Source organism: Eptesicus fuscus, chromosome 21 (assembly GCF_027574615.1).
Source record: "Eptesicus fuscus isolate TK198812 chromosome 21, DD_ASM_mEF_20220401, whole genome shotgun sequence".
Classification (NCBI taxonomy): Eukaryota; Metazoa; Chordata; class Mammalia; order Chiroptera; family Vespertilionidae; genus Eptesicus; species Eptesicus fuscus.
The window spans coordinates 11,955,079-11,981,618 of NC_072493.1; the positions used below are offsets into that span (position 1 = coordinate 11,955,079).

The 26,540-nt window shown below is 45.6% G+C and overlaps 3 protein-coding genes and 1 pseudogene across 5 annotated transcripts in view; 3 read left to right on the forward strand and 1 right to left on the reverse strand.

Annotated features, from left to right (window-relative positions):
* The window catches only part of UTP4 (UTP4 small subunit processome component), a 38,046-nt gene extending 20,489 nt beyond the window's left edge, over nt 1-17,557 (reverse strand). The window contains exons 1-6 of one of the 3 annotated variants that reach the window (XM_028143224.2): nt 17,374-17,557; nt 16,021-16,181; nt 11,230-11,421; nt 9,911-9,995; nt 6,802-6,891; nt 2,656-2,867 (exon numbers count right to left, since the gene is read on the reverse strand). In XM_028143224.2, coding sequence (XP_027999025.2) covers nt 2,656-2,867; nt 6,802-6,891; nt 9,911-9,995; nt 11,230-11,421; nt 16,021-16,181; nt 17,374-17,557 — 924 coding nt within the window. Of the gene's footprint in view, nt 1-2,655; nt 2,868-6,801; nt 6,892-9,910; nt 9,996-11,229; nt 11,422-16,020; nt 16,182-16,799; nt 16,834-17,076; nt 17,321-17,373 lie in introns of those variants that run through there. The other 2 variants (XM_054711348.1, XM_054711349.1) reach the window with 2 other exon arrangements.
* Nucleotides 12,656-12,999, forward strand: LOC103284619 (non-histone chromosomal protein HMG-17-like; annotated as a pseudogene).
* Nucleotides 17,496-23,841, forward strand: CHTF8 (chromosome transmission fidelity factor 8). The gene is made up of 4 exons (XM_054711351.1): nt 17,496-17,562; nt 22,566-22,623; nt 22,886-23,003; nt 23,617-23,841. Exons 2-4 carry the CDS (start codon nt 22,601-22,603, stop codon nt 23,839-23,841), a joined length of 366 nt encoding a protein of 121 aa, XP_054567326.1. The 5' UTR covers nt 17,496-17,562; nt 22,566-22,600.
* On the forward strand, nt 23,838-26,340 carry DERPC (DERPC proline and glycine rich nuclear protein). The gene has a single exon (XM_054711350.1). It carries the CDS (start codon nt 23,838-23,840, stop codon nt 25,503-25,505), a length of 1,668 nt encoding a protein of 555 aa, XP_054567325.1. The 3' UTR covers nt 25,506-26,340.
* The last annotated feature ends 200 nt before the right edge of the window (nt 26,341-26,540 follow it).

Below are 26,540 nucleotides of genomic sequence, written 5' to 3' on the forward strand. Positions count from 1 at the left end.
AAGTTTAACTAAAAGTTTAACTAAACTTTTTTTAGTTAAAAAGTGATTCAGCCCTAGTTGGTTTGGCTCAGTGGATAGAGCGTTGGCCTGCGGACTGAAGGGCTCCAGGTTCAATTCCGGTCAAGGGCACATGCCTGGGTTGCAGGCTCGGTCCCCAGTAAGCGATGTGCAGGAGGCAGCTGATCAATGATTCTCTCTCATCACTGATGTTTATATCTCTCTCTCCCTTTCCCTTCTTCTCTAAAATCAATAAAAACATATTAAGAAAAAAAAAGTGATTCAGAGTCCAACTTTGTGAAGAAATTTTAGGAATACCTTAATCACTTTAAGTCAGTTATACATTCCTTTTCATATATGCATAAGTGCTATCACAAAAACTTATGTTTAAGTCTCAAGGAACTCTTCAATAAGGAAAATATAACTTCTATGTTTAAAAAAGCATTGTGTCATTTTATATTATAATAGTTTATATTATATGCTTATATTATAATATACATATTTTACTTTACAAAAAAACACACACTATGGCATAGTTTAATTGGCAGTGTTTCTTCTTTCTCATAACAAAAAAATTATGGCATATTTTACAATCAGATATAAAGAGTCAATGCAATGTAGTAATATAGGCATATGGGAAAAGAAAGATTAAACAGTATAAAATGGTATACAATACAAATTAAGCCTACCTCCCACTGACACCCCCCCGCCCCAATTTCCCTCTCCAGAAATTATAATTTGCACTTAAAAAATCTTCTTAGAGATATTATATATGTATGTATACACACATATACTAGCATAACTGCATATACAAAAAATACTTAATACCTAATATATAAATCTACCCCTTCTTCTCTCTATCTCTTTTTTTAAATATATTTTATTGATTTTTTACAGAGAGGAAGGGAGAGGGATAGAGAGCTAGAAACATCGATGAGAGAGAAACATCGATCAGCTGCCTCCTACACACCTCCTACTGGGGATGTGCCCGCAACCAAGGTACATGCCCTTGACCAGGATCGAACCTGGGACCCTTCAGTCCGCAGGCCGACGCTCTATCCACTGAGCCAAACCGGTTTCGGCTACTCCTTCTTCTCTTAATATACTGTTATGTCCTATACTAGAGGCACAATGCACGAAGACTCGTGCAAGAATGGGCCTTCCTTCCCCTGGCTGCCAGCACCGCCTTCGCTCAGGCCAGAGCCACCTTTCTGCCTTCCCACACTGCTCAGAGGCCAGGAGCTGCCTTTCCGCCTGCCCAGAGGCCTGGAGCTACTGGGGCGGTGTGGAATGGCCGCTCAGCGCCTGCATATGTAAATTAACCCTGCATCTTTGTTGGGTTAATTTGCATACTCACTCCTGACTGGCTGGTGGGCGTCGCGAAGGTATGGTCAATTTGCATCTTTCTCTTTTAATTAGTGTACCTTATACACTATTATGCTGTTCTGTTTTTCTCTCTTAACAATATATTCTGAAAATTGTTCCATAGTAATCAATATACATCTTCCTTGATCTTTGAAACAGGCACATAATATTTGTGTAAGTACAGTTAAAATGCTACTAAAATTAATAATTAAGTCTTAAGTCTAATAATTACAACCATTTTGGATTAAGACTCCATTTTAAAAATAATTTCTCCCACTCATTTCAAATTATACTTTTTTTTAACTCTTTGGAGATTTTAAAAAATATTTTTATTGATTTCAGAGAGAAAGGGAGAGTGCGAGAGAGACAGAAACATCAATGATGAGAGAGAATCATTGATCAACTGCCTCCTGCACGCCCCCTACTGGGAATTGAGCGCGCAACCCAGGCATGTGTCCTTGACAGGAAGCAATCCGGGAAACGACCGTTCAGTCAGCAGGCCGACGTTCTATTCACTGTGCCAAGCAAGCTAGGGCTCAATTTACACTTCTATTATAGTTTATAGGTGACATCTACATGTTTTACAGGGCTTTAATACACACAAAATTGTTCTCACAGAAAACCTGTGAAATGGGACAGAAACATTTTATAGGCAAGGAAAGTAAACATGTGTGATCTCTACACTAGAAACTGGATTTTCACCCTTAAGATAGCAAGCAATTCTCAAACTAAGAAGGCAAAAAAATAAAGGACGTAGTCAACAAACCTCAGTTACTTCTATGCCTCACTGCTAAAATACCCAAACGTTTCTGATTAAGCACTCTGGTTACCAAAAGGAAAAAGGCACACCTGTTCAGTACAAAACTGCTTAAGTCTTATTCAAATAGAAGACTTCAAATGAACATTGTCAAAAATCAATATAAAATTATCTTCTAATTTCCCAAGATAGGAAGCAGGAGATCAGTTGTAGAGAGGGGAAACACTGCTTCTCAAGATTCTTCGAGCACACTGTGCCCTGTCTACAATCAGACGTGATTAACTAGGGGTGGGGAGTGCCTGAAGAAAACTTTTCTGCTAACCAATCTTTCAAAGAATATTCTCCAGCTAGCTGCTAAGAGAATAAGAGAGTTCAGGGAAATTAAGTGGCTTTTCAGATAGATTTTCCTAAACTCATCTTCCTCCAGTGCAACGTTCAGAGCCAGGGAACAGTGTTTGTGGTGCAACACTACCAGGGCCTTCTCTACTCATCCCCGGGACTGTACAGGAACTGCTCAAAACAGGAGCCATACTCACATCAGAGACAGCAATGGATTGCACGTCAGCGTTTGCAACGAGATGGGTCTTCACAAGCGTCCCAGTAGCTGAGTCCCAGAACTGCACCTTTCCAGCAGAGTCCACACTGATGACAGTGCCATCAGACAAGAAGGCCACACCCCAAATGATACACTTCCGTTTAGACACACCCATATACTGCCTATCCACGAGCATCTTATGAATAGCGCTCCCTGGAAAATAAGAAAAGTCCACATTTGAATGATGTGGTAGACATATGTTAAGTTAGCTACCTGAGCACAAACCACATCCAATATACTAGTATATTACTTACAGTGAACTCAGCCTCTGAACACCAAAATGGTTGCCTAAAGAGGAGAGAGGGGGGTGGGGACAGGGAAGGGACAGAAATTTGCTGGAGGGGTGGAGGTGGGATGGAAAAGAGACTGTACTTAAAACTAGCCAATTGCACACAACCATTACACTTTGCTCTTTTCCAAACCCCCTGGGAAAGAAAGAGACAGTGACAATTTATGAGAATGTGTAGAGTGGTAACTGGCTCAGCAGAGCCCTGAAACTAAGTACCAAGTCAGCAGTGGGGAAAGCCAAGAAGCCACCTGACTTCACCCTGGGATCCTCAGTAAAGTCAGGAGCTGGTGACCCCAGATACTCTGGAAATAGAGGAAGAAAGTGGGACTAAAAGGAGGGACTGATTGAAAGTTTAAGAAACTTGTAGATCCCTCAGATCCCTTCCCCTAAGTAAAAATCAGGCAATGCCATAAAACACCACCTCAACAAAAGACTAGAGACCTATTCTCTGAAGAGGGACATCAGGCACAATTGAGGGTGGGAATACTATATGGAATAGCTATATCTATATCTATATATCCTATACAATAAGAGAGGAATATGCTAATTATTCGTTATGCCCTGAGGCGTAACGACATACCGCGTAATGACTGGATCACCGGATCTGCAGGAGGGTGAGGCAGCGAACTACAAGCAGGCGGCAGAGAGCTACAGAATGGGGCAGGGCAGCAAGCAAGCGGGAGGTGGAGAGCTACAGGAGGGGGCAGGGCAGCAAGCTATGGGGGAGTGGGGGGAGCTACAGGAGGGTGGGCAGCGGGTGGAGAGCTACAGGAGGGCGGCAGTGACCTACTGGCGCACAGATTCGTGCGCAGGGCTACTAGTATATATATAAAACCCTAATATGCAAATAGACCGAATGGCAGAATAACTCAACAATCAAACAACCGAACAACCGGTCACTATGACATGTGCTTACCACCAGGGGGCGCACACGGAACATGGCGGGCATCAGCAGAGTGTGGAACACGGCGGGCATCAGCCACAGTGGGATAGTGGGACAGGTGAGCGGGGGCACTAGACTAAGGCGGGGCTCTGGTCATGAGCCTCTGGTCGTTACTGAAAATTCTTTGCTCCCGTGAGCCGTGGTCCTGCCTGATGCTCGCACCTGCTGCCAGTGCCAGAGCCACCGCTGCCCCGCACTGGCCCCGACTGCCCTGAGGGCTCCTCCACCACCCCCTGCTCCTGAGGGGTGATCGGGGCAGCAGCTGCCACTCGCACCCACTGACGGGGCCGGCACCACTCACACCTGCTGCTGGTATCGGCCCCAATAGCTCCGCATTGTCAGCGGGTGCTAGCGGGACCAGTGCCGTCAGCATGTGGGAGCGGTGGCAGCAGGAGCAGGGCTGCCAGCAGACAGGGGACTGGGGGCCGCGGTGGGAGAGGCTAGGTGGGGGTGCGGAGGATGGGCTGAGATCTGCCCCTGTGCCCACTGCAGCCTCGTGGCCCACAGTTCAAGGTGCACGAATTTTTGCACTGGGCCCCTAGTCTATATATCTGTATATATAAAAGGCTAACCAACTGGCCAACTGGCTGACCGGCCGATAAGTATGATGTGCACTGACCACCAGGGGGCAGACGCTCAACGCAGGAGCTGCCAAATGACAGCAACTTTGCAGAGTGCCTCTTGCACTCTAGGACCCCTCAGGGGATGTCGACTGTCGGTTTCAGCCCAATCCCACAGGCCAGGCCGAGGGATCCCACCTGCTAGAAGGACCCCGCCCACTTCGCAGATGCCCTTTGAGCCTTTGTGCTGCCCCAGGTGCGGTCGGCTAGGGAGGGACCGCGGGAGGTTGGCTCCTAACTGCTCACCTGCCTGCCTGCCTGATCGACTCTAACTGCCCCCCTACCAGCCTGATCACCCCTAACCGCCTCTGCCTGCCAGCCTGATTGCCCCCAACTGCCCCCCACCCAGCCGGCCTGGTTGCCCCCAACTGCCCCTCCCCACCAGCCTGGTCGCCCCCAACTGCTCCCCCTCCCCCACCGGGTTGCCCCTCACTGCCCCCCTTGCTGGCATGATTGCCCCCAACTGACCCCCTCTGCCGGCCTGGTCACCCCACGCAGCCTGCTGTTCAGTCGTTTGGTCATCCCTCACTAACGCCCCTGCTGGCCTGGTCACACCATGCAGCCTGCTGTTCAGTCATTTGGTTGTCCCTCACTAATCCCCCCTGCCGGCCTGGTCACCCCACGCAGCCTGCCAGCCTGCTGTTCGGTGGTTACTGTTGCTGTGATGGTGTCCTGGTCAATTTGCATATTCCTATATTTTTAATATAGATGTATATATAAAAACCTAAGTGACCTTTTGACCAGTAGCTATGACGTGCACTGACCACCAGGGGGAAGACGCTCCACACACAAGCATGGAAACATGGAACAGACTGATGAATCTCAGAGGGAAGTGGGGAGAAGGGGAAGAGATTAACCAAAGATCTTATATGCATACTAGAGGCCCGGTGCATTAGCTTATTAACACAAGGCAGGAGAATTTAAAACTGCACTCCAGTGGTGATGAGGGCTGTCATAAGACATGTGAGGAAAGCTTTACTATGAAAAGTAGGGGCCAAGCAGATGAAAAGAAAACAAGTAACAAGGAAGAAACAAGGTCAGGGTGAAGTACACCTGACAAATACTATCATGAACAGCCTTAGAAAAAAGAAAAGAGTTAGTATATAATGAAACAAAGACAGAATGCTGTAAAAACCAGGAAACAGCCTGGGCCAATGTTTCTCAGTAGAGTGTCAGCACACGCACTGAAGGGTCGAGGGTTCGATTCCCAGTCAACGGTATTTCCTGGGTTGCAGGTTTGATCCCTAGCCCAATCAGGGTGCATGCAATGTATCTCTCTCACACTGATGTTTCTTTCTCTCTCTCCCTTCCTCCCTCTCTCCTTTCCACTTTATCTAAAATCAATGGGAAAAATATCCTTGGGTAAGGATTAACCAAAAAATAATAATATATATATATATAAATAAATATATAGTGTAATATGCTAATTAGACTAGACATCCTTCCGGACGAAGCCAGGTCTGCGAGGGAAGCCCGGGTCCCGGATGCCTGCCTGCCAGCGGCCAGAGGGAAGCCAGTGCCAGCAGCTGGGGCAAGGAAGGCCTACTCTTGCACGAAGCATCGGGCATCTAGTATATATATATATATATATATGTACACACTCACATATATACACATATACTGCATCCCTTTCTTGCCAGTGTGGCTCAAATGGTAGAGTGTTGTCCCATGCTCTGAGGTTGCTGGTTGATTCTCAGTCAGGGCACATGCCTAGGTTTTGGGCTTGGTCCCTGTAGGGGGTGTGCAGGAGGCAGTCGATTGATATTTCCCTCTCCCTCCCCTTCTCCCTTCCTTTCTCTGTAAAATCAATAAAAACATATTTAAAAAAAAATACTGCAGCCCTAGCTGGTTTGGCATAGTGGACAGAGCGTCAGCCTGCGGACTGAAGGGTCCCAGGTTCGATTCCAGCCAAGGGCACATGCCTAGGTTGTGGGCTAGATCCCTAGTAGGGGGCATGCAGGAGGCAGCCGATCAATGATTCTCTCTCATCATTGAGGTTTCTATCTCTCTATCCTCGCTTCCTCTCTGAAATCAATAAAAAAAAAAAAACAAAAAATACTGCATCCCATAGAAGACCCAAGATTCCTCCCAAAGCAGGATTAGTAATCCAAGAAAGGACTGAAATTCATGGTGAACATCCCAGAAGATTAATGAGGTTAGGGCTAAACAGTTTGTCAGAAATGTGAATCTGACTAACAAGACCCACATCCCAAATGAATTGAGAAAAACAGTCACCTGATTTGACATCAAACACACTAATGTAGTCTATGGAGCCAGCTGCAATGTGGGTACCAGAGGGATGCCAGCTGAGACTCAGGATGCGACCTTGGGAGTTGAACAATAAAAAAGTGACATACACATAAATATACAACAAAAGGTAACTGAGTTCTCCCTCCACAATTATCTATGGGGCTACTGTTCCCTAGTCTTAGCTCCCACTACTTACTGCACTCTTGTGAAGAACTGGTTTATTACAGATGAGGAACAACTTTGCCCTGGGATCCATAATGAAGTATTTGATACTAACTCTAATAATGTATAAATGGTGGATGGGAGTATAAAGAAGCACAACCTTTTGAGGGTGATCTGGTAGTAGCCTAACAAAATGTAAATGTGCATGTTTGGCCCAGTAATTGCACAGGGAATTAATCAAAGAGAAATACTTGCATGAGTGCCCAAAAACATGTATATAAAAATATTCACTGCAACACTGGTTGTAGCAGTAAAGAAATAATTACTATCCATCAGTTGGAGTTTGACTAAATAAATTATGGAACACCATAAAATGCAATGCCATGCAGACTAGCATGACTGACAGATGTCTGTGATGTAACAAGTGAAAACAAAGCTGAAAACAGGTTCAGGCACCCCTGTGTATTTGTTTATATGAATATTTTAAAAAGTCTAGTAGATTAATCTCAAAATGGTGTCTACATAGGGGAATGAGATACTTATTTTCTCTTTTATTCTTGGTTAAACATATGAAATTTTTAACAAGCACTGGATCACCTTTGTAATTTAAAAAGAACACCCCAAAGGTATTAAAAACAACCAAAATATGAATCTGAGTAGCAGAGAATAAGCATTACTAATGGATACAAAGAATACATGGGACAGTTACTATTTGCTAGAAGGGGAGTCATCAAACTATGGCCTTAAGGCCAAATGAGGCCTACCACCTTTTTTTGAAAGTAAAGTTTTACGGGAGCATGCCCATTTGTTTAAGTATCATCTATGGCTATTTTTGTGCCACAACAGAGTTGGCAGAGACGTTTGACTTATACAGCTTAAAATATTTACTACTTTGTGTCCTTACAAAAACAGTTTGCCAACCTCTACTTTACAGGTCAGTATCAATTGGTCCAGGTGAAGCTCAAACATGGGCAATTATTTATAGAACTCCCCTGTTCAATTTAAATGCACTAGCAGGATTAAGAACCACAACTCTGCCCTAGCCTGTTTGGTTCAGTGGGTAGAGCGTTGGCCTTCAGACTGAAGGGTCCCTGGGTTCAATTCCGGTCAAGGGCACATACCCCAGAAAGAAAAAAAAAAAAGGATACGTACCTCGGTTACAAGCTTAATCCCTGGCCCTGGTCAGGGCGCATGCAGGAGGCAACCAATGTGTCTCTCTCACATCGATGTTTCTCTCTCTCTGTCTCTCCCCCTCCCTTCCAGTCTCTCTAAAAAAAATCAATGGAAATATACCTCGGGTGAAGATTAACAGCAATAAAAAAGAACCACAGCTCCTAAAGATGAAATTCTAGTTTCTAGACTTTATGCACACTTGTTGAAACATCACAAATTTAAGTGAGGATTAACAAATCAACCTATAGCTAAAACCGGTTTGGCTCAGTGGATAGAGCGTCGGCCTGCGGACTCAAGGGTCCCAGGTTCGATTCCGGTCAAGGGCATGTACCTTGGTTGCGGGCACATCCCCAGTAGGAGGTGTGCAAGAGGCAGCTGATCGATGTTTCTCTCTCATCGATGTTTCTAACTCTCTATCCCTCTCTCTTCCTCTCTGTAAAAAATCAATAAAATATATTTTTTAAAAAAAATCAACCTATAGAGAACACTAGCTTTTCTATTTTATATTTCTGGTTTTCTATATTTTCACTTAACCAAGCAAACACAACTATGCTATATAATGGAGAAAACCTGAGCTAGAGATGGCTTCTAGTACATACCCTGTACTCAGAGTTAGCATATCCTATATAATAAAAGCTTAATATGCTAAGTATCCGGTCATCTGGTTATCCGTTCAACCAATCAAAGTGCAATATGCTAATGATATGCTAAGGACGCTCAACCGCTTGCTATGACATGCACTGACCACCAGGGAGCAGACAGTTGACCGGTTGACAAGTCGCTATGATGTGCACTGACCACCAGGAGGCAGATACTCAATGCAGGAGCTGCCTCTGGTGGTCAGTGTGCTCCCACAGGGGGAGCACACTGCTCAGCCAGAAGCCAGGATCATGGCTGGCAAGCGCAGCTGTGGTGGTGGGAGCCTCTCCCGCCTCTGCAGCAGTGCTAAGGATGTCCAACAGCCGGACATCCCCTGAGGGCTCCCGGACTGCAAGAAGGCGCAGGCTAGGCTGAGGGGCCCCCCACCCCCGAGTGCACGAATTTTGTGCACCGGGCCTCTAGTCTATAATAATCCTATCTAGTAATAGAGTAACATGTAAATTACCATCACTCCGCTACGCCCATGATTGGGCAGCGGGAGGCTGGGGGGCGGGACTCGGGATGGCCTATCCGGCCATTGAGAGGCACGGATCTGCTGCCACTGAGGGGGGCTACCCTGCTGTTGAGGCGCAGGGGGCGGGATTTCCGCCCCCTGCGCCTCTCAACAGCAGGGTAGCCCCCCTCAGCGGCCGCGGACCATCAAAAGCATGGGAGCTGGGTGCCTCTCTGAGCCGGAGGCTTCTGAAAGGCCTGGTGCACCAGCGGACAGGCACCCAGCTCCACCACGAAAAGCGAAAGTGTGTAGGGGACCCTACACGTGCATGATTCAATCATGCACTGGGCCTCTAGTAAAAGTATAATATGCTAATTAGACTGGACATACTTCCGGATGACCTTTTGGATGAAGCTGGGGCTGGGAGGGAAGCCCAGGTCCCAGGTGCCTGCCGCAGCAAGAGGAAAGCCCAGGTCCCGGGTGCCAGAGGGAAGCTGGTGCCGGCCGCTGGGAGAAGGAAGGCCTACTCTTGCACAAATTTCGTGCATCAAGCCTCTAGTAGTTAAAATATTACCTGGACCCATGGGGAAATATCCCATCCCTAGTGGCACAGAAACATAACTACTTGCTAAGGCTATTCACAGCCCCACCAGAAATGACCCTTACTTTTCTGCCGATCAAAATTTCTTTCAAACTGGATTTTGTCTGGGTTGATTTGAAATAGTTTCACAGATCCATCTTCACAACCAACCTATTAGGGGAGAGGAGGTAGAAAATAGAGAAGATAAGCATTTTACATTTTTAACTTTTACACTTTTAAACATATTTATTTACAAATATATACATTTCTTCCCTAAAGTGATCACTTGCTCTGAAAAATAATTAGTGACACAGAAAAAAGTACTGGCACCAAGAAACTGGTTGTGTATTCTTGGTAGCCTTTATGTCCTGACAAGAAAGCAGGCTAAGTAGTGGCCCAATTCCTGCACTGGACATAGAATAGAAGTAGGATTTCACAGGGCATCTCTGCTAGAGACCCATGGACTAAATGAAAGACCTAGTAACTATACACTGAGTGGCCAGATTATTATGATCTCTGAACGCATAATAATCTTGCCACTGTGTGTGTGTGTGTGTGTGTGTGTGTGTGTGTGTGTGTGTGTGTTAGAGGCCCGGTGCATGAATTCGTGCATGCGTGGGGGTCCGGCCAGCCTGGCCAGGGGGAGGGGACATGGGCAGTTGGCCGGCCTGCCTGCTGGTCAAACTCCTGGTTGAGGGGACAATTTGCATATTAGCCTTTTATTATATAGGATTATATAGGATATACACCGAGTGGCCAGATTATTATGTGTTCAGAGACCATAATAATCTGGCCATTCAGTGTATAATCTAAACAGAGACTTATCAAGATATTGTACAAATTAGTGCAAACCAGAAGAGAACAGTGGTCTTATCACAAAAGGTTCAACCTCTGAAAGCACCCATTCTAATGTTAATGGTTGGGGGAGCAGTCTTCTCAGTCTGTGCTCAAACAATTTTGAGAAACACTGTGGTGAAACACAGTTGCACAAGTTAACTAGTAGAAGGACCTAGGAATTTTTAATATGCATTAGTGCACTGTGACTCTACAAAAGGATTTAATATGCTATATTCTGAAAGGAAATTCATTGTAAAACACAACAAAACAAAAGTCTCTACAGCTCCCAATTCCAAAGAACAAAGTTTGGGAAACCAAACTAACCCTCTCATTTCATAAATGAATGAACAAGGTCAAAAGTAAAAACAGAAAGGATGCAAAAGGACAAGGGATTATTAATCCCCAATATCAACTACAATCTCATTCTGGGATTGCTGAAATCTAACTCAGATCGGAATTGCTAAATAGCGTAACATAACTTTAATCTACCTTCCTATGAACACAGGGAAGAAGTTTTACGTGGGCACAAGAGAATCTTGGTTTAAATTACCAACAGTTGCATACTGACCAAAAGTTGAGAGCCACTGGGGCTGGCAGCCATGCTCCAAATGGGTCCTCCAAAGGCATCCACAGAATACTTGATGTTTAAGGCCTGCAAATCATACTCGATAATCTCTCCATTGAGTCCAGCACTAAAGAGTCGCTGTCCTTTTGCCCAACACAAAGCTTCTGTAGCTCGAGACTCATGACCTGGGAAAAACTGCAGAAACATCATAACTTCAACAACCCATCATGAATTCATCATCTACCAGCACTGAGTGGTCACAGGCAACATGGTGAAAAATAAGCCCTTGCTGGTTTGGCTCAGTGGATAGAGCGTCAGCCTGCAGACTGAAGGGTCCCAGGTTTGATTCTGATCAAGGGCACATGCCTGGGTTGTGGGCTTGATCCCCAGTGGGGGATGTGCAGGAGGCAGCCAATCAATGATTCTCTCATCATTGATGTTTCTCTCTCTCTCCCCCCTCTCCCTTTCTCTCTGAAATCAATCAATGTATATTTTTAAAAAAAGAAAAGAAAAAGAAAATACTTCCCTAGCCCTAGCTAGGTAACTCAGTTACAGCACTGAACCCAAGGTTTCGGGTTCAAACCCAGGTCAAGATACACACAAGAAGCAACCAGCCCTGCCAGTGTGGCTCAGTGATTGAGCATTGATCCATGAACCAAGAGGTCGATTTGCAGGCTCGATCCCCAGTAAGGGGCATGCAGCACCTTCACATGGACGTTTCTCTCTCTAGCCCTCTACCTTCCTCTCTCTCTCAAATAAAAAAACATATATATATTTTTATTTTTTAATTATTTATTATTTTTAAAAATATATATATTTTATTGATTTTTTACAGAGAGGAAGGGAGAGGGAGAGAGAGTTAGAAACATCGATGAGAGAGAAACATTGATCAGCTGCCTCCTGCACACCCCCTATTGGGGATGTGCCCGCAACCAAGGTACATGCCCTTGACTGGAATCGAACCTGGGACCCTTCAGTTCACAGGCCAATGCTCTTTCCTCTGAGCCAAACCAGTTAGGACAAAACATATATATTTTTAAAAAGCAACCAATGAATGCATAAATAAGTGGGACAACAAATCAATGTTTCACTCTTCCCCTCTCTCTCTCAAATCAATGAATAAAAATTTAAAAAATAAAACACTTCCCTAGAAGTAACGAGTGTGGGATTTTGTGCTATCAGAAGATCATGTCTATTGACATTTTCATTTTTTTCCAGGATTGTGTTTTAGTTATTTCTACAGTTGGTTTTGTTTCTTTTAGTAGAACTTGTTCTGTAAAACCTTTTCAGTAGGAACCAGTCTGGGGCTCTCGGGGCTATAAAAACTTTATAAACCCCCCAGAGCCCTAGCAGTGTGAGGAAGCTAGACTGACCCCCGGACCGACAAAGCCCACGCGCTGCTGCATCCCACTCGGACCTCCCGCCACCATCGCCATTATGCCCAAGAGAAAGGCTGAAGGGGATGCTAAAGGAGATAAAGCCAAGGTGAAGGACGAACCACAGAGAAGATCCGCCAGGTTATCGAAACCTGCTCCTCCAAAGCCAGAGCCCAAGCCTAAAAAAGGCCCCTGCAAAGAAAGGAGAGAAGGTACCGAAAGGGAAAAGGGAAAGCTGATGCTGGCAAAGATGGGAATAACCCTGCAGAAAACGGAGATGCCAAAACAGACCAGGCACAGAAAGCTGAAGGTGCTGGAGATGCCAAGTGAAGTCTGTGCATTTTTGATAACTGTGTATTTCTGGTGACTGTACAGTTTGAAATACTATTTTTATCAAGTTTTATAAAAATGCAGAATTTTGTTTTACTTTTTTTTAAAGCTATGTTGTTAGCACACAGAACACGTCATTGCTATTTTTGGGGGAAGGACATATAGTACTAATAGAATGTCTCCAAAGCTGGACTGACATGGGAAGTCGGGGGGAATACCTTTCCCTTCTAGTTTTGAGAAACTTCCTCTTGGTCCCTGGGAGAAGGGATCTCTTGATGTTGACACACATTAGCCATCTTGGCACAAACGCCTCGTCATGTGGGAAAACTAAAGTTCGTTTTTATGTCCTTTTCTCCCTCTCCACTTTAAGCATAGACTTTGGCTCTCTTAAGCGCTATTGGGACCCGACCCAAAAAAAATTGATTTCTAGCCGAAACCGGTTTGGCTCAGTGGATAGAGCGTCGGCCTGCGGACTCAAGGGTCCCAAGTTCGATTGTGGTCAAGGGCATGTACCTTGGTTGCGGGCACATCCCCAGTGGGGGGTGTGCAAGAGGCAGCTGATCGATGTTTCTCTCTCATCGATGTTTCTAACTCTCTATCCCTCTCTCTTCCTCTCTGTAAAATATCAATAAAATATATTTTAAAAAATTGATTTCTAGTATGTTGGACAATATGGTCTTTCCAGTGTCACCACTGAGATGGCATCCCTCAAAAGAGCAGCAGTTCCTTTTCGGATTGTGGATCTACAGATTGATATTCTCTGCCATTTTCATTTCATTTCCTGAAAGTCAGGGTCGGCTTGTGAAAAGCTGTTAAACAACATGCTTAATGTGAAATGTCAACCCTCTCTCTAAACCTTCCCTGTTCAGAGCATCAGATGAAGACTTCACTGGGTTTTATAGTGGCTTTCTCATTTTGGCAGTTCATTGAAGAAGGGAGTTTGAAAGTTGTTGTATACTGTTAACGATTGTCTGCCCATGTCCTGCCTGTAATACCATGACTGTTTATGAAAAGTATCTTTAGTAAAGCTGGATACAGTTTGGCTTGGGGAAAAAAACACCAAAAAACCTTTTCAGTAGAATAAAATTTGCATCTAATTGTATTTGAAGTATCTATTTAAAAAAAAAAAATCAATGCAACTATCTTGATTGGGTGATGGTTTCAAAGGGTGTGTGTGTGTATGTCAAAAGTTATTAATTTATATACTTTAAGTACATGCTGCTTATTTTGTCAATTTTACCTGTAAAAAGCTGTTTAAAAAATAAAAGATAAACTAATGCAGTTCACTCCAGCCTTTCATTCAAGTCTCAGATTTCTAAGTGCTTTCTTAGCAATCAAAAAGTTTCATATCTATCAAGGCATTTTATTCTTTTATTTGCTTGACACAAAAGAGACTGGGTAAGTATAATTTTTCCTATCTGAATTTGAAAAGGCCAAACAAAGTACTTGTGGGTGAAGTGGCTTGCCAAAGTGTCAGTCAATAACAGGAAGAGAACGTTGGTCTCCCTATCCCTATTCTTTTCACTCTGAGAGACACAATTTTTTCTTATTCTGAGAGTAACTAACAGAGCTAAGCAACCTTAAATAGTAGGGAAAGAAAGCAGAAAACTAGATTGAATTACTTAATTGCTGAAAAAACAGATGAGAGAATAAGAGACACAAGTAACAAATGGTTGATGTAATTCATTCAATAAGTATTAATTCAGCAGTGGCTTTATCCTAGACCAGGGGTCCTCAAACTCTTTAAACAGGGGGCCAGTTCACTGTCCCTCAGACCATTGGAGGGCTGGACTATAGTTAAAAAAAACCCACTATGAACAAATTCCTATGCACACTGCACATATCTTATTTTGAAGTAAAAAAAAAACAAAACGGCAAAAACACCCCCATGTGGCCCGCGGGCCGTAGTTTGAGGACGCCTCTCCTAGACACTTGCTAAATGCTGGAAATATAGTCATGAACATCACTGACATGGTCCCTGCTTTCATAAAATTTGAAGTTCAATGGGGAAGACGTTAAACAAATATACAAATTATTATATAATCACAGCTGTCATAAATGACAAGAAAAACACAGGATGCAACAAGCATGTACCACAGCACATTTGTTCACACTAAGACCCAGTTGTGGTGACCAGTAATTTTTTAACTCCTATTAGTTCTTCAGGGATCAGCTCAATAAGTCATTCTTTTCCAAGATTCCTAAACCCACCTCATCAGAGTAAGTTATCTCTCTACTAATATTCTATGCCTGTACTTAGTTTTATATAAAATTTAACTGGACTTTGAACTCCTTGAGTGTAGGGCATCTGACATTTGTTTTAATGCCTAATATTTGCCACTCATTCATTTAGAAACTTTTACAGAGTGCCTACATTCCAAGCACTAGGCTACTGGGCAATAAATTCATACATTTACCTATCTACCCACTTACATCATGATGCCCAGGGTATGTAAGACACTCAATCAATGTGAATGGAATTACATGTTGCACCTGAAATCAGTAATCAGTGCCTTTGAAAAAAACGCTGCTGTCACATCCCTCTAGATACATCCAACTGGAATTTTACCTAATTTAAAATCTCCTTTACTCCCAAATATAGGGATGAAAGTCTATATTCTCTGACAGACCAACTTAGGAATCTACTTCCTGCTATCACATCACCAAAGTTTCTGATATTAAAATGTTTCATGATTTTTCCTGAAACTGGTATAGACACCCCAGCAGGAAATGCCAGCTTACTAAAGCTGCAACAGTGTGGAGACTGATATAAAGTAACGGTCTCGACAATTTTCCTTTTTGTGCCCAAAAGAACGAGCAAACCTCAGTTTCCAAATGACAGTGAGCTGCCACAATTCCTAGGTAAGCTCTTTCTAACTAACATAACACATCAAAGCTTGGAGCGTCTCTCATCGGTCAGACAAGAAATCGCATGCTACAGAAGTTACATAGTTCAAAACAACTCCAGAGAGGGTACAGTCACTTTCTTTTGATCTCTGACTACAAAAGACGTACACGTTTTTGTAGAACCAAACTTAAGAAGAAAATTAACACCAGAAATACCAAATCAGGCTTCCAAATGACTTACTTTCTCCTGAAAGTAGTTTGCGGACAAGTTATATATTTCCACAGTGCCATCTATTCTTGAAACAGCCAATCTGTTTGACTGGTTATTGTAAGCCACACAGCGGATCCCTGATGGAACGTAATTAAAGAAACGAACTCGATGGACTTTAAATTCACCCATTCCTAAGGGAGGAGGAAAAAAAAAGTCATTTTTGTAAAATGTTAACTGCAGTATTGTTCCTTATTATTACTGCTCTGAATGAAAGACTCCAACTATATCTCACTGAAGTTCTTTTCTACGTATCTAACTAGTGGTATTTTCATGCCCCACACAAGAATCTATCAAATAATCTCCAGAAGCTCAAGATTCTTTTGCAAAAATATTAAAAGATCAACATATAGAGCATCACCCAGAATTCTAACAATCCTGACAACTGCCTGAAGGAAGTATGGAAAAGAAGGGTGAGAATCTAAACAGTGATCTTAGAGCAAAAGACTGAACATAATATCATTCTGTAATGGGAGCCTACACTTGAACCAAGGGAGACGCCTGGAGCTGACCGGCTGTATTCCAGGAAGAAAGAATTAAGGTCCTTCTTTCCATTTGGGGTGTGAGGCTTCTCCGAGGGTTAATACCACTTGCGAAATGCTGGGAAAGTAGAGTAAGCGCCACGACCCTCTCCAGAGGCAAGAAACGCTGAGAGCCTAAGTCAGTCTCTCTCAAAGTCAGGTCTGCAGAACTCCTGCATCAAAATCACCTTGAATAAATGGTTTTCAAAAATGCAAGATTCGTGGTCTTACTCCATAGCTCCAGAATTCCAATGGTTTTCAAAAAATGCAAGATTTGTGGTCTTACTCCGTAGCTCCAGAATTCCAATTTCTGGGGGTGCAGACGCTAGGAATCTGCATTTTAGCCAGCACTTCTTCCTAACTCTACAGCACGCTAAGGTTTCAAATCAGACTTGAAGGTGGGATTGATGGGGCAGCCAGAACCCAGAGCTGAACGAGGAAGCGACAGGACTTGGTCTGGCATCTGTCAACTACCCCTCCAACCCCCCGCCCCCTACGGCCAACTTACGCCCTCGGAAAGGGCAGGGGCCGGGCCTGGTGGACCCCTTACTCGTCTCCCTTCACGGTTAGGAACCCGAGAGCAGAAAAGGGGTGTTGGGCCCGGCCCAGCCCGGCTGAGAGGGAGTCTGAAGCGCGCACGAGGTCTCCACCGCCCCTTTCATCTCCGGGGACCTACGAAGTAGCCCCCACCCGCCCTCGACACAGGGGGACAGGGGAGCTCCACGGGGCTCCGACTGAGGGCCGGCCGCGCCCCCTCGAACTGCCCTCTCTCACAGCCGCTTCCCACACCTCTTCCCCGACTCACCCGCCGACGGGCGCTCGCTTCTCTCCGCCCCGGCCCCACGTGCGCGCACCCGCGTGCCCTGCCCCGGAAGTGCTCGCGGCGCAAGGCCGGAAGTGCGCAGGCAGTGCTCGCGGCGGCGGCGACGGCGGCGGGAGGTTCGGTTGTCGCCCGTTGGCCGCGCGGCGCCGCGCTCGGCGGCCGCCATTGCAGGTCAGGCCGCGGGCAGGGGGGCGCGGGAGGCCGCGGGGAGCGAGGGCCGAGCCGGGGATGGGGGCGAGGGGGCGAGGGAACGGGAAGCTAGGGAGCTGGGGCCGGGCGGGGCGCGCAGCTCCGGGAGAAGAATGGCGAGCGGTGGGGCGGGGAGCGGCGGGCGGGCGGGCGGGCGGGGGAGGGGAGATCGGGAAGGGAGCAGGGAGCGGGGAGGGCCGCGCAGAAGTGGGGACGAAACTGGGGGGTCCGGGAACAGGAAGGCCGGGAACTGGGGGGTGGGGGGGGTGGGGGTGGAGCGGTGTGGAGACGGAAGGCGGAGGGAAGGAAGGGAGCGAGCGGGGCGGAGCGCAGCGGAGACGGGCGGAAAGGGTGGCCGAGCGCGGGCGGAGGACGGAGAAGGGGGCGGCGCGGGCCGGATTCTCGAGGTACGTGCGAAAAGGGGCCCTTCCCGGCGGGAGGGAGCCCAGCGCGGGAGGCTTGCGGGAGCGGGGTGGCGCTGGAACCCTAGAAGTAGCGGGAATACCGGAAAGGGGATGGGGGGGGGGGGGGGTTGTAGGGCTGTGAGGTTCGAAGGGACATGTTAAATCGGGGCGGGGAGGCTGCTGGCAGAGGTGATTTTGGAGGGTGGTTGAAGGAAGAAACAGTCGGGAAAGTGATCCAGGTCCTTTTGTGGGCGAAGAGACGGGGGAAGAGTGGGGTGAGGTCCTGGAGGATGGAACGAAGTGTTTTAGAATTTAGGGGGAACAGGCCACGATTTAATGGGTGGTGGAAGGAGACGTTTAAGAGGAATCTTCGGAGGAGGGTAAACGGTTTGGAAGGTCACTCTTGGGGGGGTGGGGGAGTAAGGTAGTAAAGAATCCATTACCTGGGAGGTTGGAGAAAGGGTTAAACAGCTTGGTAAGAGGTCCCAGCAAAAAGGGGGGGGGGGGCATTTGGAGGGGGTTGGTGAAGAGAGGGGAAGCGGATTGAGTAGTCCCAGAAAGTGGGCGGGACCAGACACAGGGAGTGTTTGTGGCCCTAACTGAAGGGATGGGAAGGGAACAGGGGAGAGAGGGGGGAGAAGATGGGAGCCGGTGGGAGGAGAGTCCACGATAGAGGGGAGACCGCCAGCAGGGCTAGAAAAGAAGGGGCTTTAGGGAAGATGGAGAGGGGGCTGCAGAGTAGCAGAAGATGGAGAAAACTGGATTAACTCAGATCGACTGAAGTCATCTTTTCCACTCATTATCTACAAATACCAGTAATTGATTCCCTCCATCCTGGGAATCCTAAAATGTGATGGGAAAGTACCACGTCTGTACATAGTACCCACACACGTTTTTGAACACAGTCTTCACTAATGAAAAGTTTGGAAGCATTCAGTTCCACTTACACTCCATCACATGCCTTTTTGGAAGGGATTTTAGTACTTGATGGTATAAGGCTTTCCACAGACAAGATCCCCTTTAGACCATCCCCTTCAGTCACAAAACCACAATGACACTGCTAATAAAAATCTGTATTCATTTGTATGTCAAACTACTGAATTGTTCATTTGGTGGGAAGGCACATAGAAAAATAGTCATACTTAGAGGGGAAAAAACCTTCCAGAACTTAATCCCTGAAGCAGTTTGGTGAGCCCTGACTACCACGTTTGAATTGCTCTCCCATTTTGTAAAACGGATTTTATTCTGATGACCTGATGCTTCTGTAGAATGTTTTACACCACTATAAACATTGGTATAATAATTACACAGTGTAATAAGACATTCTATACTAAGAAAAAGCCATGTTCCTCCAGGTAATCAGTAGCTTGATGCTATAGGCTTACCTTGTCTTAGGCACTGTGCTGAGGATTTTACATTCATAACCTCATTTAACTCACAACTGTGCAATAGCTTCTCTTTTATGCTTAATTTATTGGTGGGGGACTGAAATGAGGTTAAATTACTCTCATCACACATGGGATAAGTGCATAATCATAGAATCCAGATCTGATGACTTCTCCCTGTATCCCCCAACACAGAATAATCTCTGGGACCAAATAAGAGCACAATAAACGCTGTTGGCCTAGCACAGGCTCTTTGGCCCCTTGAGTGTGGCTCTTCCACAAAATACCACGGCCTGGGCGAGTCTATTTTGAAGAAGTGGCGTTAGAAGAAGTTTAAGTTTAAAAAATTTGGCTCTCAAAAGAAATTTCAATCGTTGTACTGTTGATATTTCCGACCACTGGCCTAGCAGAAGTTAAAGCCTCCTCCCTGCTCCCCCCCTTTTCTTTAAAAGCTTAAAATACAAGAATTACAAGGTTCTAATGAAAACAATTTATAAAACATTATTTTGCTCTAGGGAAACTTAATAATTTGCAGTTAAACCATTGAGTCAAGGCCCCTTTTAGTAAAATCTGTACTGTTTAATTAGATACACTCCATACTTTATTCTGCCAAATTTTTTTTGGGTGGGGGGCAGTTACCATTATGAAGATCATTGCTTATGCTGTTCTCTATAAGACATTAGAAATCTTTTAACAATTCAGAAGATAATTAAATTTTGTCAGAAATAACGAGTTTTGATGTCAAAGAATGCCCTCTATAATCAGATACGATAATAAGCAGGCTTGCTGTTCTTTTTTAACTGCCTGCCCTACAGATGTATTAGCTACTTTGGTGGCGAGTTGTAAGATCTGCATAGGTTACTTGCCATTTTGTAAGTGGTACTATGAGAAAGGCTAGGTATTGTAAAGCAATCAGTTTTACAGACATGCTGTATACCTAAGGACAACTGTTGCAAGTAAAGAAATAGGATTCGGGTGATAGGATATTTTAAGGTGATAAAGTAGAATTTTTAAATTTCACAATACAGATATACTATAGGAGAGGACTGCAAGAGAGACCATATTGTGGAGACGTTAGAGTTCACATCCCAACTCTACCACTTTGTGACCTGTTACTTGACTTGTAGCTTCTTTCAGCCTGTTTTCCTCATCTGTAAAATGGGAATGATAAAACAGTGCCTACATCATGGGATTGTTCTCACTTTAGAACCAAAAGAATCCAGATTAAGTATTCTGAAAAGTTTAGCTATGTGAGAAATGAAGCTTTTTGTATTGTAAACATAATACTCTGACTGGACTTTTCTCTTAGAAATTGTGGTGGCACTTGAATTTTTCAGGTTTTTAATAGTAATTAACTTCAAAATAGAGATAGCCACCCAATGAGAAGGTGTACCCCACCCAGATTGTTCTGATTCTAGTCAGACCTTTTGGATTTTGATTTTAAATTCTTATCCTCCTTCAAGAAACTTGGGAAGGATTTCTTAAGCGCTTTTGGTGGTTCTTTTAATTAGGGCCTAATTTTTCTGAAGGCCTGTTGCCTTCCTGAACTAGAGTATTACCTGTTTGTAGGTGGTCCTGCAACCAGTGCTGCGTCCGAAGGTCTCACTTATGCAAGGATGCCTTCATTCTCTGTTGCTCTTCTGACAAGTTGTTGGGTGTATGCAGTGCCTGCCTGATGCCTTTTCATTTTCACTGGCACTTGGTTTTCTCCTTTGGGAAGGATAGAATTGGGTAGTCATAATGAGTGTAGATAAAGTCAAATGGCCTAGGTTCTTAGGCTGCCTCTACCACATACTAGCTGTGTGTGCGCCACATACAAGCAAGTGCATCTCTCAGTAGCTTTATCTACAAAATAGGGATAAGTATCATAGAGTGGTCACAGTGTTTGAGATACCACCCATGTATATTGCACAGCATCTGATTCATTGTAAAAATTCAATAAATACTAGCTGCCATTTATATTTGAATTTTAAGTCCAGTGATTCAACCAACCGCTATTCCCAAAGTTTGTTTGGTGCTCAAGAGTAGAGATTATGCTATCTGTTGAGTCTGTGTGCTGGTAATATACTTTTTCCTGGATATCCAAAATGAAGATTAACAAATCAGTAAAGAAACCTGTGTTATTTGCTGAGCTTGAGCACAATTATACCTGTTAACTTGCTGAACTCAGTTGGTAAACACTGGTGGACTAATAACCTTCCACTAAGCTCCATCTATTCATTGGAAAGACTTATACAGAATCTGTAGTTTAGGTCCCCCATGCTCTCAATCCCCCATGAATCTGTTCTTCCCAGAAAGACAAGTACAGGCCAAAATGTCCCATTTTAACCCATTCTCATGGAGTACCACAAACTTGCCACCAGGTGGTGATATTGTATAAAATGAGAATTGTCTATTTTAGTATCGAAGTAAAAGATGGTCAAAGCATTTGATGAGAGTCATATCAGAAATCTGCTTACCATTCACTAAAGTTGTCTGAAGGACTTTTAAGTTCTCAAGGCTTTTATTTTGGGGTCCTTTGAACCTTGAAGTATCAGATAACCAAAGTGGTAGACACGAAGTTCATATCGTCACCAAGAAAAAAAGTAAAATCTAAAAGATCTAGTTTTTTTTTAAAACATTCTTGAGAAAGATAAGTTATTAGCATAGTGGTGAAGAGCGTGGACTATGCAGTGTATGTCTTAGGTTCAAATTTTGGTTCTTTGACTAATAGCTATGCGACCTGGAACCCAATTGTGCTATCTTTAAACTGTTCATACTGTAGTTGACCCTTGGTGATTTTTTTTTTTTTAATCCTCACCCGAGGATATTTTTCCATTGATTTTTAGAGTTGAAGAGAGAGGGAAAGACAGAAATTTGGATGTGAGAGAAACATCGATTGGTTGCCTCCTGCATGAGCCCAACCAGGGACCGGGTAGGGGAAGAGCCTGCAACCAAGGTATGTGCCTTTGACCTGAATTGAACTCGGGACCCTCGGTCTGCAGGCCAACACTATCCAAGGAGCCAAACCGGCTAGGGCAACCCTTGGCGATTTTAAGCAGTTGTAGATGTACATCAGTTTTTTAAAAGCTGACACCTTATGGAATTGTTAGAGGAATGAGATAAAATGTATCTAAAGCATTAAATGCTTAGTACACAATAAGTGGTAAATATTAGCTGTCATTATTATCCTAAATCTTATTTTTTCCCTCTACAGCTTATTTTCAGTGACTTTGTAAAGACGGAAGGCTCATGGTACAAATTATTGTCTCAAGGTGAGTACATTTTGAGACTTTTTGTGTAGTTTGAATGCTTAGGGCTATATAGATTTGATATTTCCTTGCAAGAATCAGAGTCCTCAGGTGCATCTTGTACAGATGCTTGCATTTCAGTCTCTAGTTCAGTGCTTAGCACTGCCTAGTTTCCCAAGAACTTGTGCTCAACAGAGAGTTCCTTTGGGCCTTGAATGGTGGTGTAGGATACTATTCATCCTTTACCCCCTCAAAAATATTGTAACCGCCAGCCCTTTGCTTGCAGTGCTGGGGCTGGAGGCCTGGCAGAATGGGTGCTGATGGAGCTACAGGGGGAGATCGAGGCTCGCTACAGCACTGGATTAGCTGGAAACCTCCTGGGAGACCTACATTACACCACTGAGGTGAGGGGGCTTTTCTTTCCTTGCCTAATGCCTCTGGAAAGCAAGCTACACCTAGGTGGTGCTCCCAGGACCTAGAGTGAGGACTGCCCTCAGGTTTGTTAATCAAGGGCTAGCTAATCTGCTAAATTATCTGCTTGTTCTCCCCCCACCTCTGCAGTTGCAGGTAAATTTAGTTTTGGGGACTCTTGAAAGGTCACAGTTCTTTTTTTTTTTTTTTCCTCCGGAGAGAGGAAGGGAGAGGGAGAAGGGAAGGGAGAGGGAGAGATAGGAACATCAATGATGAGAGAATCATTGATCGGCTGCCTCCTGCAAGCCCCCTACTGGAATCAAGTCCACAACCCAGGCATCAAACTGTGACCTCCTGGTTCATAGGTTGTGCTCAGCCACTGAGCCACACTGGCCAGGCAAAAGGTCACAGTTCTAAAAGTGAAAATTCTCTTACCAGGGCCATAAAGGACATGAGGGTGGGTTGTCCACTGTAGCTATATAGCAGTGTAATAGCCAAACCAGGGAGTGCAGGTACCACTATTGCCTGCCAAGAGCATCTTTAGGAAGACTTGAGTGTTAAGATCTTGCCCTGAATCTCAGGCATCTTATTCTTATTCTGCCAAAGGGAATTCCTGTGCTGATCGTGGGGCATCACATCCTCTACGGGAAAATCATCCACCTGGAGAAACCTTTTGCTGTCCTAGTCAAACACACTTCTACGGAGCAGGACTGTGATGAGCGTGGCTGTAAGACTGGCACCCAGTACTTGGTGACAGCACTCATCAAAAACAAGATTCTTTTCAAAACTCGCCCGAAGCCCATTATCACCAACGTACCCAAGAAAGTATGAAAGAACCCCGGATTTTCCCTAGAGAGCGGCCAACTCCTTGGACTCGTGCTCCACTGCCACCTCGAGGACGGTTGGACAGTTCCCTGGGACCACAGGGGGGTCAGGGTCCTGTTCTAAACACTGGCCACCCACTGGGCATGGCCTCAGATTCCTTCCTTATGGCAACTGGTTCTCTTGGTGGAAATCTGGCCCCGTTTCCAAGGAACCCTTCTTCTTTTCCAACTTCATCAGGCTCATTGGCTTCAAATCCAGCACCTTTCCCTGCTGGTGCTCGTGACTCAGGCATGGCTTCTTTTCCAAGGGGAATGAATCCCACTGCCGCAGGTTCCGTTACTTTCTCAAGGCCAGGTGGCCTCTTGGGCCCAGGGCCAGGGCCAGCTCTAAACTCTAGAGCAGGGGCTCTTCCAGGCCCAGGGCCTATGTCTAACCCAAGGTTAGGGGGTCTCCCAGGGCCAGGTCCTATGCCCAACTCAAGGGCAGGTGGTCTCCTGGGAACAGGACCTGACTCCAGAAGTGGGGGCCCCATGGGCCCTGGATCTGGACCCAATCTGAGAACGGGTGTCCTCTTGACTCCTGGGAATGGCCCTCCCAATACTAGGTCCATTGGCCTGGGCCCTGGACCAAGTCCCAATCTGAGATCGGGCTTCATAGGTACAAACCCTGCCCCAAGGTCAGGTATGTTTCAAGGCCCCGGCCTTGGGCCCAACCCAAGAGCAAGTGGTCTAGGCCCAGGCCTTGGGCCCAACCCCAGAGCAAGTGGTCTAGGCCCAGGCCTTGGGCCCAACCCAAGGGCTGGTGGCCTGGGCCCAAGCCCTAACATGGACACCAGAGCAGGTGGCCTCTTGGGCACAGGATCTGGTCTTAACTTAAGAATGGCTGGACCTCAAAACCTAGATCTTGCCCCCATTCTAAGAGCAGCAGGTCTTTTAGGAGCAAATTCCGCTTCTTTCTCACAGGCTTCTGGAAACATGGGCACAAGCCCATCTTCCATGGCAAGAGTACCTGGCCCCATGGGCCCAAACTTGGGTTCTGGCTCTCGGGGAATTGGCCTTCCAGGGCCAAATCCATCTCCCATGTCGAGGGCTCCTGGCCCCATAGGCCCTAATTCAGCTCATTTTTCAAGGCCAGCTGGCCCCATGGGGGTAAATGCTAATCCCTTTCCAAGGGGGACAGGTTCAGGGGCACTGAACTCAGCTGGCTTCTCTCAGTCTTCTGGAACATTGGCTTCAAACCCACCTAACTTTCAGAGGTCTGCTGGCTTCCAGGGTTCAAATCCAGCAATTTTCCCAAGAGCCTCTGGGCCGCTAGGACCCAACCCAGCTAATTTCCCAAGAGCCCCTGGCTTACAGGGTCCAAGTCCAACTACCTTCCCAAGGTCTACTGGCCCACTAGGCCCTGGTCAGGTTCCTTTCCCCAGGTCAGCTTCTGGGCCTCTGGGCTCTTCTCCAGCAGGCTCTGTGGGTATCAACCCAGCTCCTTTTGCAAGGCCAACTGGGACCCTGGGTCTAAACCCAGCTTCCTTTCCAAGGATGAATGGTCCTGTAATGAAGACTGTGGTCCCATTTCCTAGAGTGGGTAGTCTCCCTGGCACAAACCCAGCTGCTTTCCCCAGACCAGGGGGTCCAATGGCTGCAATGTACCCAAATGGAATGTTACCCCCTTAAACAGCATTTTCTCTCTAGGACCACCTTGGTTTCCAGGCATCGTGGTTCTGGGCAGAGGCTGTGTTTTAGGTAAAAGGGTAGTCATGGAGCTACAGTCTGAAGTATATAGCTGGGGCTCAAGTTCAAATGAGTCATCTTCTTTCAAACTCCGCTTCTTTCTTGATTAAAGGTGAAATGTTATTTGTGGGACATGGACTGTGGCAGGTGGAAATGATCCCAGCCTTGAGAGAAAGGATCTCCAGCCTTCCAGAAGCCTGCTGTGCTTTTGTCCCACAGCTTTCTGCCCCTTGTTTCTTGCTAGTTTCTTGAATTGTTCTTGTGGACTTTTCCTCAGGGATACAGTGACCTGTAGGTCCCAATTCATATGTAGTTCCCTGCTCACCACTGGAGAATCAGCTCACTGCTCTAGAAATGTTGCATTGGTGAACGGACCATGCTTCAGCAGCTCTGACCTGGGCAGCTTGGACCTGTCCTCTACTGCCATACCTTTCCCTGGGGGCTTGACACAGAACAGGGAGGTGGGCAGCCATTTTACAGACCCACCAACTACAATTTCCACTTGACTGGCAGGTCTTGGAGTTTCCTTCTCTGGGACTTAGAGAAGGCCAGAATCAAGGCTCCACTGTTCATCCAACTCCCTCTCCACTGGTACTCCCAATCAAAGAACCTCAAAATTTAAACTGATGTGGATGGGATAGGGGGAGGAGGGTGGGAGGGGTGGGGGTTGAAGGGAAGAAATCACTGTGCTTTGTTCAACCTGATGTGAAAGGATGGTTGGTGTTTTTCCTGCGTTGTATCTTTTCTTACTGTTTCTTTAATAAATGGGATGAGAGGGCTTCTGGTGTCACTCTGTTTTGTTACCTGTTCCACAGGGAAGGAAGTTAACCCACTGCTTTCCATGGTTTCAGCTTAGCCATAGTCCTGTATTATCTGACAGATAAAATACTTTCACTCAAAGAAGCAAGCTTGATTTTTAGCCTTAGCTCACTCCTCTGCCAGTAGTTTCACCAAAGACCCTGCCCACCCTCTTCAATA